The sequence below is a fragment of the Acomys minous genome, assembly GCF_964271855.1.
Source record: "Acomys minous genome assembly, chromosome: 19".
In the NCBI taxonomy this organism is placed as follows: Eukaryota; Metazoa; Chordata; class Mammalia; order Rodentia; family Muridae; genus Acomys; species Acomys minous.
In genome coordinates this window covers 15,993,091-16,007,096 of record NC_140499.1, presented here as the reverse complement: position 1 = coordinate 16,007,096, position 14,006 = coordinate 15,993,091, and the positions used below count along the sequence as shown (strand labels likewise).

General features: G+C 42.6%; 1 protein-coding gene across 4 annotated transcripts in view; it reads left to right on the top strand.

Moving 5' to 3' along the window:
* TRPC3 (transient receptor potential cation channel subfamily C member 3) overlaps positions 1-14,006 on the top strand; it is an 81,306-nt gene that overhangs the window by 58,810 nt on the left and 8,490 nt on the right. For 2 of the 4 annotated variants that reach the window (XM_084768635.1, XM_084768633.1), the window contains exons 8-10: positions 2,638-2,833; positions 5,290-5,499; positions 8,634-8,717. In XM_084768635.1, the coding sequence (XP_084624761.1) occupies positions 2,638-2,833; positions 5,290-5,499; positions 8,634-8,717 (490 nt within the window). The remainder of the gene's footprint in view (positions 1-2,637; positions 2,834-5,289; positions 5,500-8,633; positions 8,718-14,006) is intronic. The other 2 variants (XM_084768636.1, XM_084768634.1) reach the window with 2 other exon arrangements.

Below are 14,006 nucleotides of genomic sequence, written 5' to 3'. Positions count from 1 at the left end.
AGCATGATAGATTTTAAATAAGGCCATCGCGAGAGTTACATAAGGCCAGTTATATAAAGCCTCTTGCCCACAGTAGGAGCTCAGAACTGCAGTGTCCTTTCCACCCTAACACCCCTCTTTCCCCACATGCACCCGGACCACAGATGCCGTGGTTGAGGCAGGCAGGATTGCAAAGGACCAGGAGGAAGAGGCAGGGTGGTGCCCTGGCAGGCTGAATAAGTGCAGGAACAGAGGCTGGAGCGCTCAGTCTCCTGCTCCCGCGTGCCCTGCTTCACACTCTAAGGTTCTCTCTCTCTCTCTCTCTCTCTCTCTCTCTCTCTCTCTCTCTGTGTGTGTGTGTGTGTGTCTGTCTGTCTGTCTGTCTGTCTCTCTCTCTCTCTCTCTCTCTCTCTCTGTGGTTGTGTGTGTCTGTCTGTCTGTCTGTCTCTCTCTGTCTCTGTCTCTGTCTCTCTCTCTCTCTGTGTCTCTCTCTTCTCTCTCTCTCTCTCTCTCTCTCTCTCTCTCTCTCTCTCTCTCTCTCTCTGTGTGTGTGTGTGTGTGTGTGTGTGTGTGTGTGTGTGTCTGTCTGTCTGTCTGTCTGTCTGTCTGTCTGTCTCTGTCTCTGTCTCTGTCTGTCTGTCTCTCTCTCTCTCTCTCAACAGAATCCTTTATTCTCAACCCTCTGTCCCAGGCACTAACAACATGCTAGATGTTCTAATGATACTGGTTGGGTGGTTAAATGAATAAACAACTAAACTGGTATTTAACCTGCACATCTATAGGCTTCATTATTATCCTTTAAAATTTGTTTAAAAATGTGTCAAAGAACTATTTTCATAAATCATTGTCTGGGGGTGAGGGAGTGGAGACTATTTTCCACCCATGCTTCACAGTGGATGTGACCTGTGTGACAACTGTTCAAGGATTCTTTATTCGGTTCACAGATCTGAAGACCATGTGACAAAATAAGGCCAGTGGATAGAGGTTATATGAGAGTTAACGTGTGGTGCCCGTGGCCAGGGCCGGCACACTGCGTGTGCTAACAGGCTTGGACTCTCTTACTCTGCCATCTCCTTTCTCTTCCTACTGAGTACTATCCTCATGGAGGAGGCTTTCAGAATCTGTACCGCATGTGCAGCCAACCATGGATCAAAATATTCTTTTGAAAAATGATGTCTGTATTAAACATGCAAGTGCTTTTCTTGCCACCATTCCCTGTAGTATAGCAATTATTTGCATAACTTTGCTTTACATTGGATACTTTAAGGAACCAAAAGATGGTTTAAGTAATACAGGAAGAGATGTGCTGGCGTGATGTGCTGGCGTGACTTGGGATTCCTCTGCACATGCTCAGAAGCTGATGCCCATGAGGACCTCAGCAACTAATTCCCCACAGATACCATGGGTGACTGTGGATTCTTGTGGGCAAAATTCAAACAGGGGGTGTTTACAGTGAAAAGCCTCTCCTTCAAACCCCGGCCCTCAATCCATTGGTTGTCTTTCACTCTTGGAAGCCATGGTTTCTTTTGAACACTTTGAGAGATTTGTTTTTTTTTAATCCCAGAAAGAAAACTGTAAATATCCATATAGCCCTCTCTTTTGTATTCAGATGACTAAGTATTTCACACTTGCTACGTTTTATTTTTTCCCTTAATGTATCTTTGCTATCGTTTATATTATAAATGTATGGAGATAAATCTGCCACATAATCCCCGGTGGCTGCACAGCCTTCCAGCATCTGGATGCATCAGAACTCTTTGGGCCGTTCCCTGGCTGCTGCGTTTGGTTTTGTTCTATGCACAAACTACTGCATTGCAAATCATGATGAACTGTACATCCTTTTTTTTGAAGTGGGTGTTTAATTTTAAACTTAACCTAGGAAGTTTGATTTAAAATTTGGAACCACCTACAAAATCAGACTCCAATCTTCCATCCCTCCAGAAGGAAAGCATGGGTGTTGTGGTAGAACTTTACAACACCTGCTTTCTCCTGCTGTGAGTCTTTATCGCAGTAGCTTCAGAAAAGCTAAGCATTGACACTGGTTCCTGAAAACCCCAGGGGATTATTGCCACTAAGTAGCATAGCAATCAGGATGTGGTGGCTTGTACCTGGAATTCTACCACTTAAAATCTATATGCAGGGGATCAATTCAAGGCCAGCTCAGGCCACATAGTGAAATACTGCATGTATATATGTATGTATGTACATATATGCATATGTGTATATATACATATACTTATATATGTGTGTTTATATGTGGTATATATCATAACAGTATAATTCTACTCCTAAATTTTATATTAAAAACAATTATTATGGGGCTAGCAAGATAGCTCAGCAGTTAAGAGCTCTGGTTGGCGGTAGGACCTGGGTTCAATGTCCAGTATCCACACGCTTATGGCCATCTGTAGCTCCAGTTCCAGGGTATCTGACGCCCCCTTCTGGCCTCCACAGACACTGCATGAATGTGGTGTACAGACGCACATGCAAACAAAACACCCGTACATGTGAAGTAAATATTTTTTTAAAAAAGCAATTGTTAGGAGTTTATGATGATAGCATTTCATAATAATGTTTTACATCTGTGTAACATTAGACACTTGTTTTTACTTTTTATTACCAGAAATGATTCATTACTGTGTTTTTATTTTTCAACAGTGTTGAAGAAAGTTTCAAGACTTTGTTTTGGTCCATATTTGGACTGTCTGAAGTGACTTCTGTTGTCCTCAAATATGATCACAAATTCATAGAGAATATTGGATATGTTCTTTATGGAATATACAATGTAACTATGGTGGTTGTTTTACTCAACATGCTAATTGCTATGATTAATAGCTCATACCAGGAAATTGAGGTGAGTGTTTCTTGTCCCCTATATCTCTCAGAAGTTTTAAGACTGGCTGCAGAGGGATTACCGTCTCTTAGGCCACACACACTTCCCCTGGTGGGAGCTATGGCAGCTGAATTGACTATGTACTTTAGGCAAAATGTTCAGTCTCTGGAAACCACTGTGCTTTGGCTTTTGGATTTGTTGGTTCTTTGGCAGCCTTTTTCTCTGTTTTATACTTTTCTGTGTCTTCTGCTTTGGGACTTAGTATCTTTGCTTAGCTATGTGTTACCTCCACCAAATAGCTGTGTTTGTCTGGGTTTTTGAAGACGGGCCTCACTCTATAATCAGGTACCCCAATACTATGTCACCCAGGCCTCAAACTCTTAGTGCCCCATCCACTTCCTGTTCCCAGGTGCTGGGATCACATGTGTGCAGTGCCACACCTAGCTCCTATGTGCATTTTAGTAATGGAGTCCCTTATATAGTGTCCTTGAGGCGGAAGGTGGGCATATTGGTTATTTTACTTGTTGCTGTGACGAAGCAAATTAAGGAAGAAAGAGTTTATTTTGGGCTGACAGTTCAGAGGCACAGGCCATCACGGTGGGACCGACAGCAGCGAGAGCTGGAGGCAGCTGGTCACACTGCATTCTCGGCCAGGACAGAAAGGAAGATGAATATTGGTCCTCTGCTCATGCAGTCCTGAACCACAACTACCCACATTTAGGGTAGGTCATCCTACCTAAATTAACTCACTCAAAACTCTCTCACAAGAACACCCAAGGGTTTCTCTCTTAGGCAATCCTTTACTCTATCACAGTGCCCATCGGTATTAGCGAGTGCAGTAGATTCTGCAGAGAGCAAAGGTACAGTTCTGTGTGAGGACTAAAGGAGGCCACTTCCTGTGTCTGTGACCCCGCATCATGTCCTTGTCAGTGAGGATGGCTGTGCCGGTCACCATGGGGGCATCGGGAGTGGAAAAAGATGGAGACAAGTCCTGGCCTCGGGAGGAGTTATGTGACAGCTGAGGACTCGTAGTACAAACACACGCTTCAAAACGTAATTGATCCAGTGAAGTGCGTTGGCTTTAAGCCTGTTATCCAGCGCTTAGGCGGAAGTGGCAGGGGGCTAGCGTAAGCTACAGTGTGTGTTTCAGGCCAGTCTGTGCTAGTGTGAAAACCTCAAAATAAATTAAGATGCAGGACGCAAAAAATGAACGTACCTAAACGCCATTTCCCCATTTGCCTTTAGAGTAAGCCACACGGCGTCTACAACCTGGTACAGATGGGTGTGGAAGAGAGTGAGGGTGGCAGGGAGCGAGGGAGGATGATGAATGTGAAGAGATGGCTGTGGTGACAGAGGGACCTAGTGATTAATAGTTTTACCCTTCTTTGACCCTCAATTTTTCTTGCCTTTTTGCTTTACCTTGGAATGAGGAACAGGAAATGCTGGTTAGTTCTCAGTGGGTACAGGCAGAGGCATATGGAAGAGAAAGCCTTTTGGTGTTTTATATATGTGAGTCTGTATTATATAGATATGTAGGAATTATATGCAGATAAATGTGAATAAGTTACTTAATTGTTTAAAGCATAATGTAATTGCTTTAAGAGTATACATCAGGCCTAGAATGCCTAGCTTAAAATTTAGCAACTCTGGGACTAGAGAGATGTCTTAGAAATTAAGAGGGAATACTGTTCTTGAAAAGGACCAGAAGCCGGGCGTGGTGGCGCACGCCTTTAATCCCAGCACTCGGGAGGCAGAGGCAGGCGGATCGCTGTAAGTTCGAGGCCAGCCTGGTCTACAAAGTGAGTCCAGGGCAGCCAAGGCTACACAGAGAAACCCTGTCTCAAAAAAACAAAAAAACAAAAAAAAAGAAAAGAAAAGGACCCGAGTTATCCAGGTGTGGTGGCACATACGTGTAATCCTAGCACTCAGGGAGGCAGAGGCAGTCAGATTGCTGTTAGTTCAAAGCTAGCCTGGTCTACAAAGTGAGTCCAGGACAGCCAAGGCTACACAGACAAACCTTGTCTCAAAAAAAGAAAAAAGAAAGAAAAGAAAAAAAAGAAGACAGAGAGGAAGGAAGGAAGGAAGGAAGGAAGGAAGGAAGGAAGGAAGGAAGGAAGGAAGAGAAAAGAAAAGGACCAGAATTTAGTTCCCAGCACCCTCATCAGGTAGTTATAACAGCTCCAGAGCATCTGAACCCCTCTTCTGGCCACCTCAGGTATGTGCACACACAAGCACACACACATGCACAAAGTGAAAATAGCATCTTTAGAATGTAGTAACTAGCCAGGCATGGTGGTGCATACCTTTAATCCCAACACTTGGGAGGCAGAGGCAGGCAGATCTGTGTGAGTTCAAGGCCAGCCTGGTCTACAAAGTGAGTCCAGGATAGCCAAGGCTACACAGAGAAACTCTGCCTCGAAAAAATAAACAAACAAAAAGTAGTAACTACTTTAACAATGAGTTTCACTTTGTGGCAGGATGACAGCGATGTAGAATGGAAGTTTGCTCGCTCAAAACTCTGGCTATCCTACTTTGACGACGGGAAAACATTACCTCCACCCTTCAGTCTGGTCCCTAGTCCCAAATCGTTTGTTTACTTCATCATGCGGATCGCTAACTTTTCCAAATGCAGGAGGAGGAGACTTCAGAAAGACCTGGAACTGGGCATGGGTAACTCAAAGTCCAGGGTAGGTACTGAAACCAAACCAAGACCCTAAAATAAATGTTTTGTCTCTTTTCTCCTAGTCTTTTGATGTTTGTTCATTAATTTCCACCTGTGAACTTTAAAGACATTGAACTTGCCTGCTGTGGCCTTTCATAGACTAATACTATCTGCAGAATGCTTCAAATAGTCACTTAGTCTATGCGCTATTTGGGGTCAGCTTTTTATGGAAACTGCCAGAATATAAACAAGCAAACGAAAAGCTTGTTAAATGCAAAAATGAAAGTTGTTGTAAAAAAAAAAAAGTTCTGAATCCGTGTGCCCCATGCTTCAAACCGGTTACTGTGAAGTTAAGTAACTTTAACTTCAGACTTCTCGCATGGCGTGTGCAGTGTTCTCCACCACCACGTTTGGAGAGACAGCAGGATAATCTTTGCTTTAGTACCGTGCCATAGATCCGAGCCCGAGCTTAGTCCCAAATAACAATAAACTTTAGAAAGAAGAGCGGTTTGCCCTTGAGTTGACCTAGGAAGGTAAATTTCGTGGTGTCACCTTCATCTATATGAACTTAATTTCCATATACAGAATCCAGAATCGGGGTAGGAGACACAACATTGGGGGTGTATTTAAAATAGCAGGGAAGGAGGAGCAGACAGGAGCAAATGTGTGAGATTCAAATATCGTTTCTGTCTAAAATTGGAAAAAAATGGAGCCTGGTGTGGTATCACAGGCCTGTAATCCCAGCACTTGGTAGACTGAGGCAGGAAGGTACCAAGACTGAAGCAGATTGAGCTCTGTGGTGAGTTTGAGACCAGCTAGGATGACAGAGCGATTCTGTCTTTAAATTTTTTTATGACAATGGTCTCCAGCTGCAAGACTCTAGAAGCCCAGGAAAACAATAAAACATGGCCTTTCCTTGCAAAAGGAGACCCATTTTTCTCCATTGAAGATGGGGGAAGGGCAGGATTGATGCAATTTAATTCCTTGTTTTTAAAGGTAGATCTGTGTGTCCAGGATTTGTAATAGCCCTAGGATCTTACCCTTACAGAAAGTGATGTTTTGCTGGGAGTGTGGTTCAGTGGCACAGCACCTCCTGGCTCGTACAAGCCTTTGGTTTGAACCCCAGCATCAGAAAATACATTTAAAAGTTGACTTTTTAAGGCTTTTTGTGTGGTGCGGATGTGCTCTCTCGTGGCTGTTAGAGTCTGCAGCTCTGACGGGCTGCCCATGCCTTGTTCACATAACATCCCATAGACACAGTGAGAAGCCGTGGGACGGAGGGAAGGGGCAGTCTCTCGGGTAGACGGGGGCTGAGCTGCCTCTTAAGGCTTATTAGCAACTCACACAGATGAATTGCCTCACCTGAAAGAGGCAAGGCACACGGCGGGCCTTCTGTAGGGATGACACGGGCGATACGCCACGCCAGCTCTTCCTCATCAGATTCCACACTACTGTGGTTGTTTAGACCTCGTGCAGTCGTGTGACGTGGGTACTATTATCCCAGTCTTACAGCTGAGAGAACTGAAGCCATCCAGCTAGCTCCCCTGTGCCAGGTCACCTGGCCAGCAGCCATTACGGAGCAGATGAGGAGTCAAGGCTGAGCCCTTTTCAGTCACTAAGGAGTAGCTGGCTCCCATGCGCTGGGTTTGTTAAGGTTGACAGTGTGTTAATAAATGTTTTGTCTTTCTAGAAAAGCTTAGCTACTTAAGTCTTTATTATTATTATTATTATTATTATTATTATTATTATTATTATTATTTTAAAGGCCTCTCAAACTTGGGTGCATCCAGCCTTGTATGCTTCGGAGAGCATACCTGTGAAGTTTTCTTTCTGTAGGCAAGAGAGTTTATGGACTTTAGACCCGAACCATCATGGTGTAGGTGGGGGCTTCCAAAAGCTAGGTGAGCAGAGCACCTCCAGGTGCTTAGACCTCTCGGATATTTAGTTCTCCACCGGACATCCACTCCTACCGTGTTGCAGCATTGACAGGAGGAAGGAGCTTCTTTTTCTCAGGCAAGAGGCTCCATCTTGGCCTCCCCGGTCTTCTCATACCCTCCTAAATTACCAAGGCTGGCCTTGAACTTGTGATCCTCCTGCCTCACTCTCCCCAGCATCTGGGGTTCCATGCATGTACCACTACACCCAGCAAAAGTTTTTCAGTCTTACTTCATTAAACCAATACAGTAAAAAGTTGAAGAAATGCCAGGTTTTGCTGTTTTGTTTTAAAAAACTTTAAGAACCGGTTCCTGCAGCTCAGTCAGCAGGCTGATACTGACCCCTAGTGGCAGAAGAAAAATTTACGTGCTCAAGTGCAGGTCCTTAGCAAAACAGTCAACTAGAGGCCTGGCCTGGTTTGTCACCTCTGCCCTGGCCTGCCACACCCTCCTGAATTGTCACAGGAGGTTCAGGAGGAAGAAAGAATATAATTTTGGGGGTGGGGAGCACTTTCAAATTATGTACATGGCAGCTTTCCCTTGAATGATGGGAAATCCCAGCTGATGTCTATGTGAATCATGGACAGAGCTAAGCTCTCAACTAGCCAGTTGCTCCTGTCCTGCCTACTCAGACAAGGGGGGGGGGGAAGAGAGGGGGGAAGAAAAAAAGAGAGGGGGGAGAGAGAGAGAGAGAATGAAACCGCATTCTTCAATGCAGTTCTCTCCAAAGGTCTGATCGGAGTAAACTCTTGCTCAGAGTATGGCAAGATGTTTGGGAAGAGGTATTTTTTAGGTGATATTGTAGGGCTACAAAATGGGTGTCAGACTGCCCACACCTGTAGAAAGAGTCTCTGTTCAATTTAAGAGAGGAACTTAGGCTGAGCAGCCAATCAAATCACCTCAGAGGCGCTTGGCATTCTGGGTGGTAAATGTTGCATGTTCCCAGGAAAGCTTACATTAGATGGAGGTCAACTTCCAAAGCGCCGTTTCTAAGGAACAGCTCTGTTACATTACGCCTTGCCAGTGCTCGCAGGAAGGTGAACATGTCTCTCATGCAAACGTTTGCCTTTGAAAATATCTAATCCCCTCAGAAAAGGCAGCTCCCTCAAAATGTTCCTCAGAAGTGTTGACTCAAAGAATGCCATCCAAGAGAATCAAATAAACTCTATTTCTTATTCCAAATGAATGTATTCTAATTTACTAGGTTAATTGTATTTTTTCCTAGTTAAACCTCTTCACTCAGTCTAACTCGAGAGTTTTTGAATCACACAGTTTTAACAGCATTCTCAATCAGCCAACACGCTACCAGGTAAGCGCTCACCAGCCACGTCTCCATTGTGTGTGGTCCCTGGTACGGCTCTGTGTGTGTGTGGAGTAGCGTGTTCTTCATGTATATACTGTGACGTCATACAGCGCAGAGTAGGGCATTGGGGACTTCAAAAACCAGAGTTTAACCTCTTTGGTTTTTTGCACCTTTTTTTCCCCTAAAAAAGAGGCTTTTTGTTGTTGTTGTAGCTTTATTTCTTATTTTATTTTCTTAAGATTGAAGATCAGGGCCTTGCCCATGCTACAGTCATGGTCTGTTTTGCTTTGTTTTGTTTCGTTTTGTTTCGTTTTGTTTTGAGACAGAGTCTCACTAAGTTTCCTGGCTTGACTTCCAACTCACTGTTACCCAGGCAGAACCTGGATTTTCAGCCCTCCTACCTTGTCCCCCAGCACCACCGCCGGAACTGGGAGTACAGGCCTGTACCGCCAGGCTCAGCAAGAAGACTGCTTTTACAATGTTGAAAACAAGTGTCCCTATAATTTTTAGAGTTACATGTATATATTTTATGTGAGAGAGTTTTGTATATATCTGTGTCTGTACACAACATGAATGCTTGGTGCCCACAGGGGTCAGAAGAGGGCACTGGTCTTCTGGAACTGGAGTTACAGATGGTTGGAAACCACCGTTGATGGCTGGGAATCGAACCTGGGTCCTCTGTGAGAGCATCAAGTGCTCTTAACCACTAGGCCATAGCTATAGTTTTCCAAAGGACAAATATGTGCCCTGGAGAAAGGAGTGGAAGATGCATTGTATGAGAATGAGTGATGCTCTCAGTGTGAGATCCGATACGCTTCACTGGGTTTTATTTCCATAAAATCTATTTTACAAATGATTGCTAGGCTCTTTTGACTTGTCAGTACAACTTTAAAATATCTATTGAATTTTGATGTTATATGCAGATTGGGATACTACGTACGGTTTTTTTGTTTGTTTGTTTGTTTGTTTCATCTGGCTAGTCATGTGACCACCAGATCTTTGTATAAGGTGTAGAGGGAATCAAGACATTTATACTGTTAAATTACTGGGTGAAATTCACCTCCATGTACAGTTTCCTTAGAAGAGGAAAACTTGGCAAGCTGACTGGCACACGTTGACTGTTGCCGCCTTCTTTTCTTTGATGACTTTACAGTTTGTTCAATGGTGGACTTAGTTTATTTCCTTCCCCATCTTTCATTGATAGAAATAAAACAAGGATTTTTTTATTTCAATCTAACAGAAATAGTCAAGAGCCTTAACTGTGCATTCACCAAGAATGAACTTGGCCACGTTATGTTTAATTATTTATAATAAAAAAAAAAAAAGAAGGAAAAAAGAAAAAGAAAAAAATCTTCACTTGTCTTTCTTGATGACTTTCTGTAACTAATTAAGGGGAATTTTAATAGTTAAAATTGTTGACCTTTCTGTGAAATGAGTTAAGAAAGTTTTTAACAGTGTGTTGATGCCTTGAACTTATAACTGTGATTTTTCCCATCCTGGATTTTTTTTTTTTTTAATTCTTGCAGGCAACCTGGGATTTATGTGCTATTTTAAAAGACCTGTTATGTAATAATCTTTAAACTTATGTTTTTAGTTCATTCACTTTTCACATGAAATAACCAATCTATATAGAATATCCTTGAATGTAATGATGGGTGAAGGTCCTGGTTATTTTTTCCATTTGATTACATGACTCTATGCTCAGTGTGTCAGATGATGTTTTGGTTTTCTGTCGGCTTTTCATTTACTAAATCCCTCTAGCAAATTGATTTCTCCCAGGAGCTTTTTGTATTATGTTTCATTAATCTATTTATACATAGACTATACATAGTTTAAAACAAAGTCAAACAAAAACCATATACAAATTGATATGATCCTTACTTCAAGAATTTTATTTTGCAAAAATGCCTAACTATTCTTTTTTTTTTTTTTTTTTTTTTTTTTTTTTGGAGTTTTAGTTAGCCTGTAGCCTGTCCAGTTCACAAAATTTGTGGCTAGTGTTTTTATGAAGATTGGGCTAGTGTTTTAAGGCTTGACCTCTTCCTGGCTATTTCTTCTTCTTCTTCTTCTTCTTCTTCTTCTTCTTCTTCTTCTTCTTCTTCTTCTTCTTCTTCTTCTTCTTCTTCTTTTTCTTCTTCTTCTTCTCCTCCTCCTCCTCCTCCTCTTCCTCCTCCTTCTCCTTCTCCTCCTTCTTGCTTGTTGGCTGATTGGATGGATGGATTTTTCTGATGTTTGTTTGGTTTGGTTTATCTGAGATAGGGTCTCCTGTGGCTCATGTTGTCTTCAAGCTAGTTAAGTAGAAGCTGGCCCTAAACGCCTAGCTGTGCTGCCTCTCCCTTCCAAATGTTTGGATGTGCAGGTGTGTGCTATCTTACCTAGATTTGTGTATGTCCTTGTGTCTGGTGTCACATTTTTTTTTATTCAGTGTGTTAATGGTCTCTCAGAACTGCCAAGTAGTAACTACAGAAGGGCTAAAGGAGGCAGAACTATATGTCTTTCTCATGTTCAAAAGTTCAGGTCACCCGCCCTCCTGGAATGCAGCTCAGATTATCTGAGAACCAGGCCTTCTCTGTCTATCGCTGTTGCTGTGACTAAGGGCATGGGCCACCATGCCTTGCTTTGTACACAGCAAAACTTGAAGGGGAAAATTTTGTGACTGAATGCATAATTTCCCTGAGAATAAAAGGAAGTGAATGTGCTTGCTTCTTTTCCCTTTGGTGAAATTTTGTTAATGACAGGCTTTGTTCAGATTGTTTCTCAGGAAACTGGAACTCCAGATGGATTTTTGAACTTGTGGGTGTGGGGGGGGGTTGTTTTTGGTTTTGCTTTTGTTTTTAAGTTTTCAAGACAGAATTTCTCTGTGTAACAGCCCTGCCTGTCCTAGACTTGCTTTGTAGACCAGGCTAACCTTGAACTCATGGAGGTCCACCTGCCTCTGCCTCCCGAGAGTTTTTGGTTTTGTTTTTTTAAGATTTACTTATTTATTTATTTATTATGTATACAGAATTCTCCCTTTATGTGTACCTGCATGCCAGAAGAGGGTACCGGATGTCATCGTAGAATGTTGTGAGGCACCATATGGTTGCTGGGAATTGAACTCAGGACCTCTGGAAAAGTAGCCAGTGCTCTTAACCTGGAGCCATGTCTCCAGTCCTTCAGATGAATTTTTAAAACAATCTATTTTCCCTTTTGGCAGTAAAGTTACACAGACTTTTTTAAGCATAGTTACAGAAGACATGTAAATATCTTACAGAGTATTACATTGGAGTGTATGAACATTTTAGTTTTCCGACTTTATTAAATAATGCTATTAGTAGCTAACCTTATCTAAGCAGGGACTATGAGTCCACATGTGTTTGATTATTTAACCCCAACAGTTATTTATGGGCTGAGTTCTGTGACCCACAATGAGGTTGAAAAAACAGACACTCGTGCATACCTTAGGATCACTCATCTGATAAGGATCTTCATTCAAATTCAGAGGTTTTTTTTTTTTAACTCCCAACTTATCTGCCTCGCCTTAATTCCTATTGTATATGTGTGTTGTATGTTTACAAATGTATGTGTATGTGCAGGTGTATATGAGCATGGAGGGCAAAGGTCAGTGCCAGGTATCTTCTTGAGCCACTTTCCCCCAGTATCTCTCAATGATCCACTTACATAAACACACCTGTAGTGTTATACATTAGCTTTGTGTGTGTGGATGGGGGCGTTGTCTGCTTGGATTGGTTTAAAGGATTTGTTATTATTTTTAATTATGGGGGAGTGGCTATGTGTACACTGAGTACAGAGCCTGTGGAGACTAGAGAAGGGCACCAGATCCCCTGGAGCTAGAGTTACAAGTGGCTGTGAGTTGCCTGGCATGGGTGTGGGGAATCGAACCCGGTCCCCCTGGGAAAGCAGAATCCACTCTTAACTGTTGGCCTGTTTCTCCAGACCCTTGTTTGTGTATTTCCTAACTGTGTAAATAACATAATAAAATTGTTATAGGTACTTCTTTTTTCTGCCAGGAGTTTCCCATAATGCTGCATGGGCTCATTTTTCTTTTTATTTTTATTTGTTTTTGTTTGGGGTTTTGGTTTGTTTGTTTGTTTGTTTGTTTACGTTTTTGAGACAGGATTTCTCTATGTAACAGTCCTTACTGTACTGGACTCGCTTTTGTAGACCAGGCTGGCCTCAAACTCACAGTGATCCTCCTGCCTCTGCCTCCCAAGTGCTGGGATTAAAGGCGTGCGCCACCATGGCCGGCTTATGTGCTCATTTTTAATTGTTATGTAATGTTCCATTGCATCAACAAGCCATCTCATTCAGTTTTTAAAAGAATATTTAGTTCATTTCCTATTTTGGCTGTTATAAATAGTGCTCTGGTGACTATCTTAGGGCATGTCTCTTCACATTACAAGACTGTTTCCTCATCACACGCTTGAGAGTGGCTGCATTTCCGTTTCCAGCAGCAGGTATATGTAAGGCTTTCTTAGCTTCCTCACAAGCACTTGAATGTTTTTTTTTAAAAGGGGGCAGAGCTGCAGAGATGGCTTAGCGGTTAAGGGACTGCTCTTCAAGAGGGCCCGGGTTCAAATCCTAGCACCCACATGGCAGCTCACAACTGTCTGTAACTCCAAGATTTGACACTTTCACATAAGTGCAGACAAAACACATTTTTAAAAAATTTTTTAAGAAAGAAAAAGAATACCAACTACAAAATAACAGGCCTGTATATTCCATAATGAAAGACCAAAGAAAGCCAGGCATAATGGTACACTCCTATGACCTTAATACCCAGAAGGCTAAGGCAAGAAGATGGCCAGGAGGGGCTAGCAAGATGGCTCATTAGTGCACACTGCTCTCGGAGAGGACCTGAGGTCAGTCCCCAGCAGTATGGTGGCTCACAACTATCTATAATTACAAATGCAGGGAATCTGACTCCCTCTTCTGGCTGCTCACATGCACAGGCACTTGCAGATATGTAGATATAGATATAGATATGAAAATAAGTTTTCTTTTTCTTTTTTTGTTTTGTTTTTTGTTGTTGTTTTGTTTTATTTGTTTGTTTTTTTGAGACAGGGTTTCTCTGTGTAGCCTTGGCTGTCCTGGACTCGCTTTGTAGACCAGGCTAGCCTCTGACTTACAGGGATCCACCTGCCTCTGCCTCCCGAGTGCTGGGATTAAGGGCGTGCACCACCACCGCCAGGCTAAGTTTTATTTTTTAAGATGTCATGAACGTGAGAGTAGCCAGGGGCACAGTGTGACACTTTTCTGGAGTCAACACTGGGCTGGGGAAATGACTCACTGGCT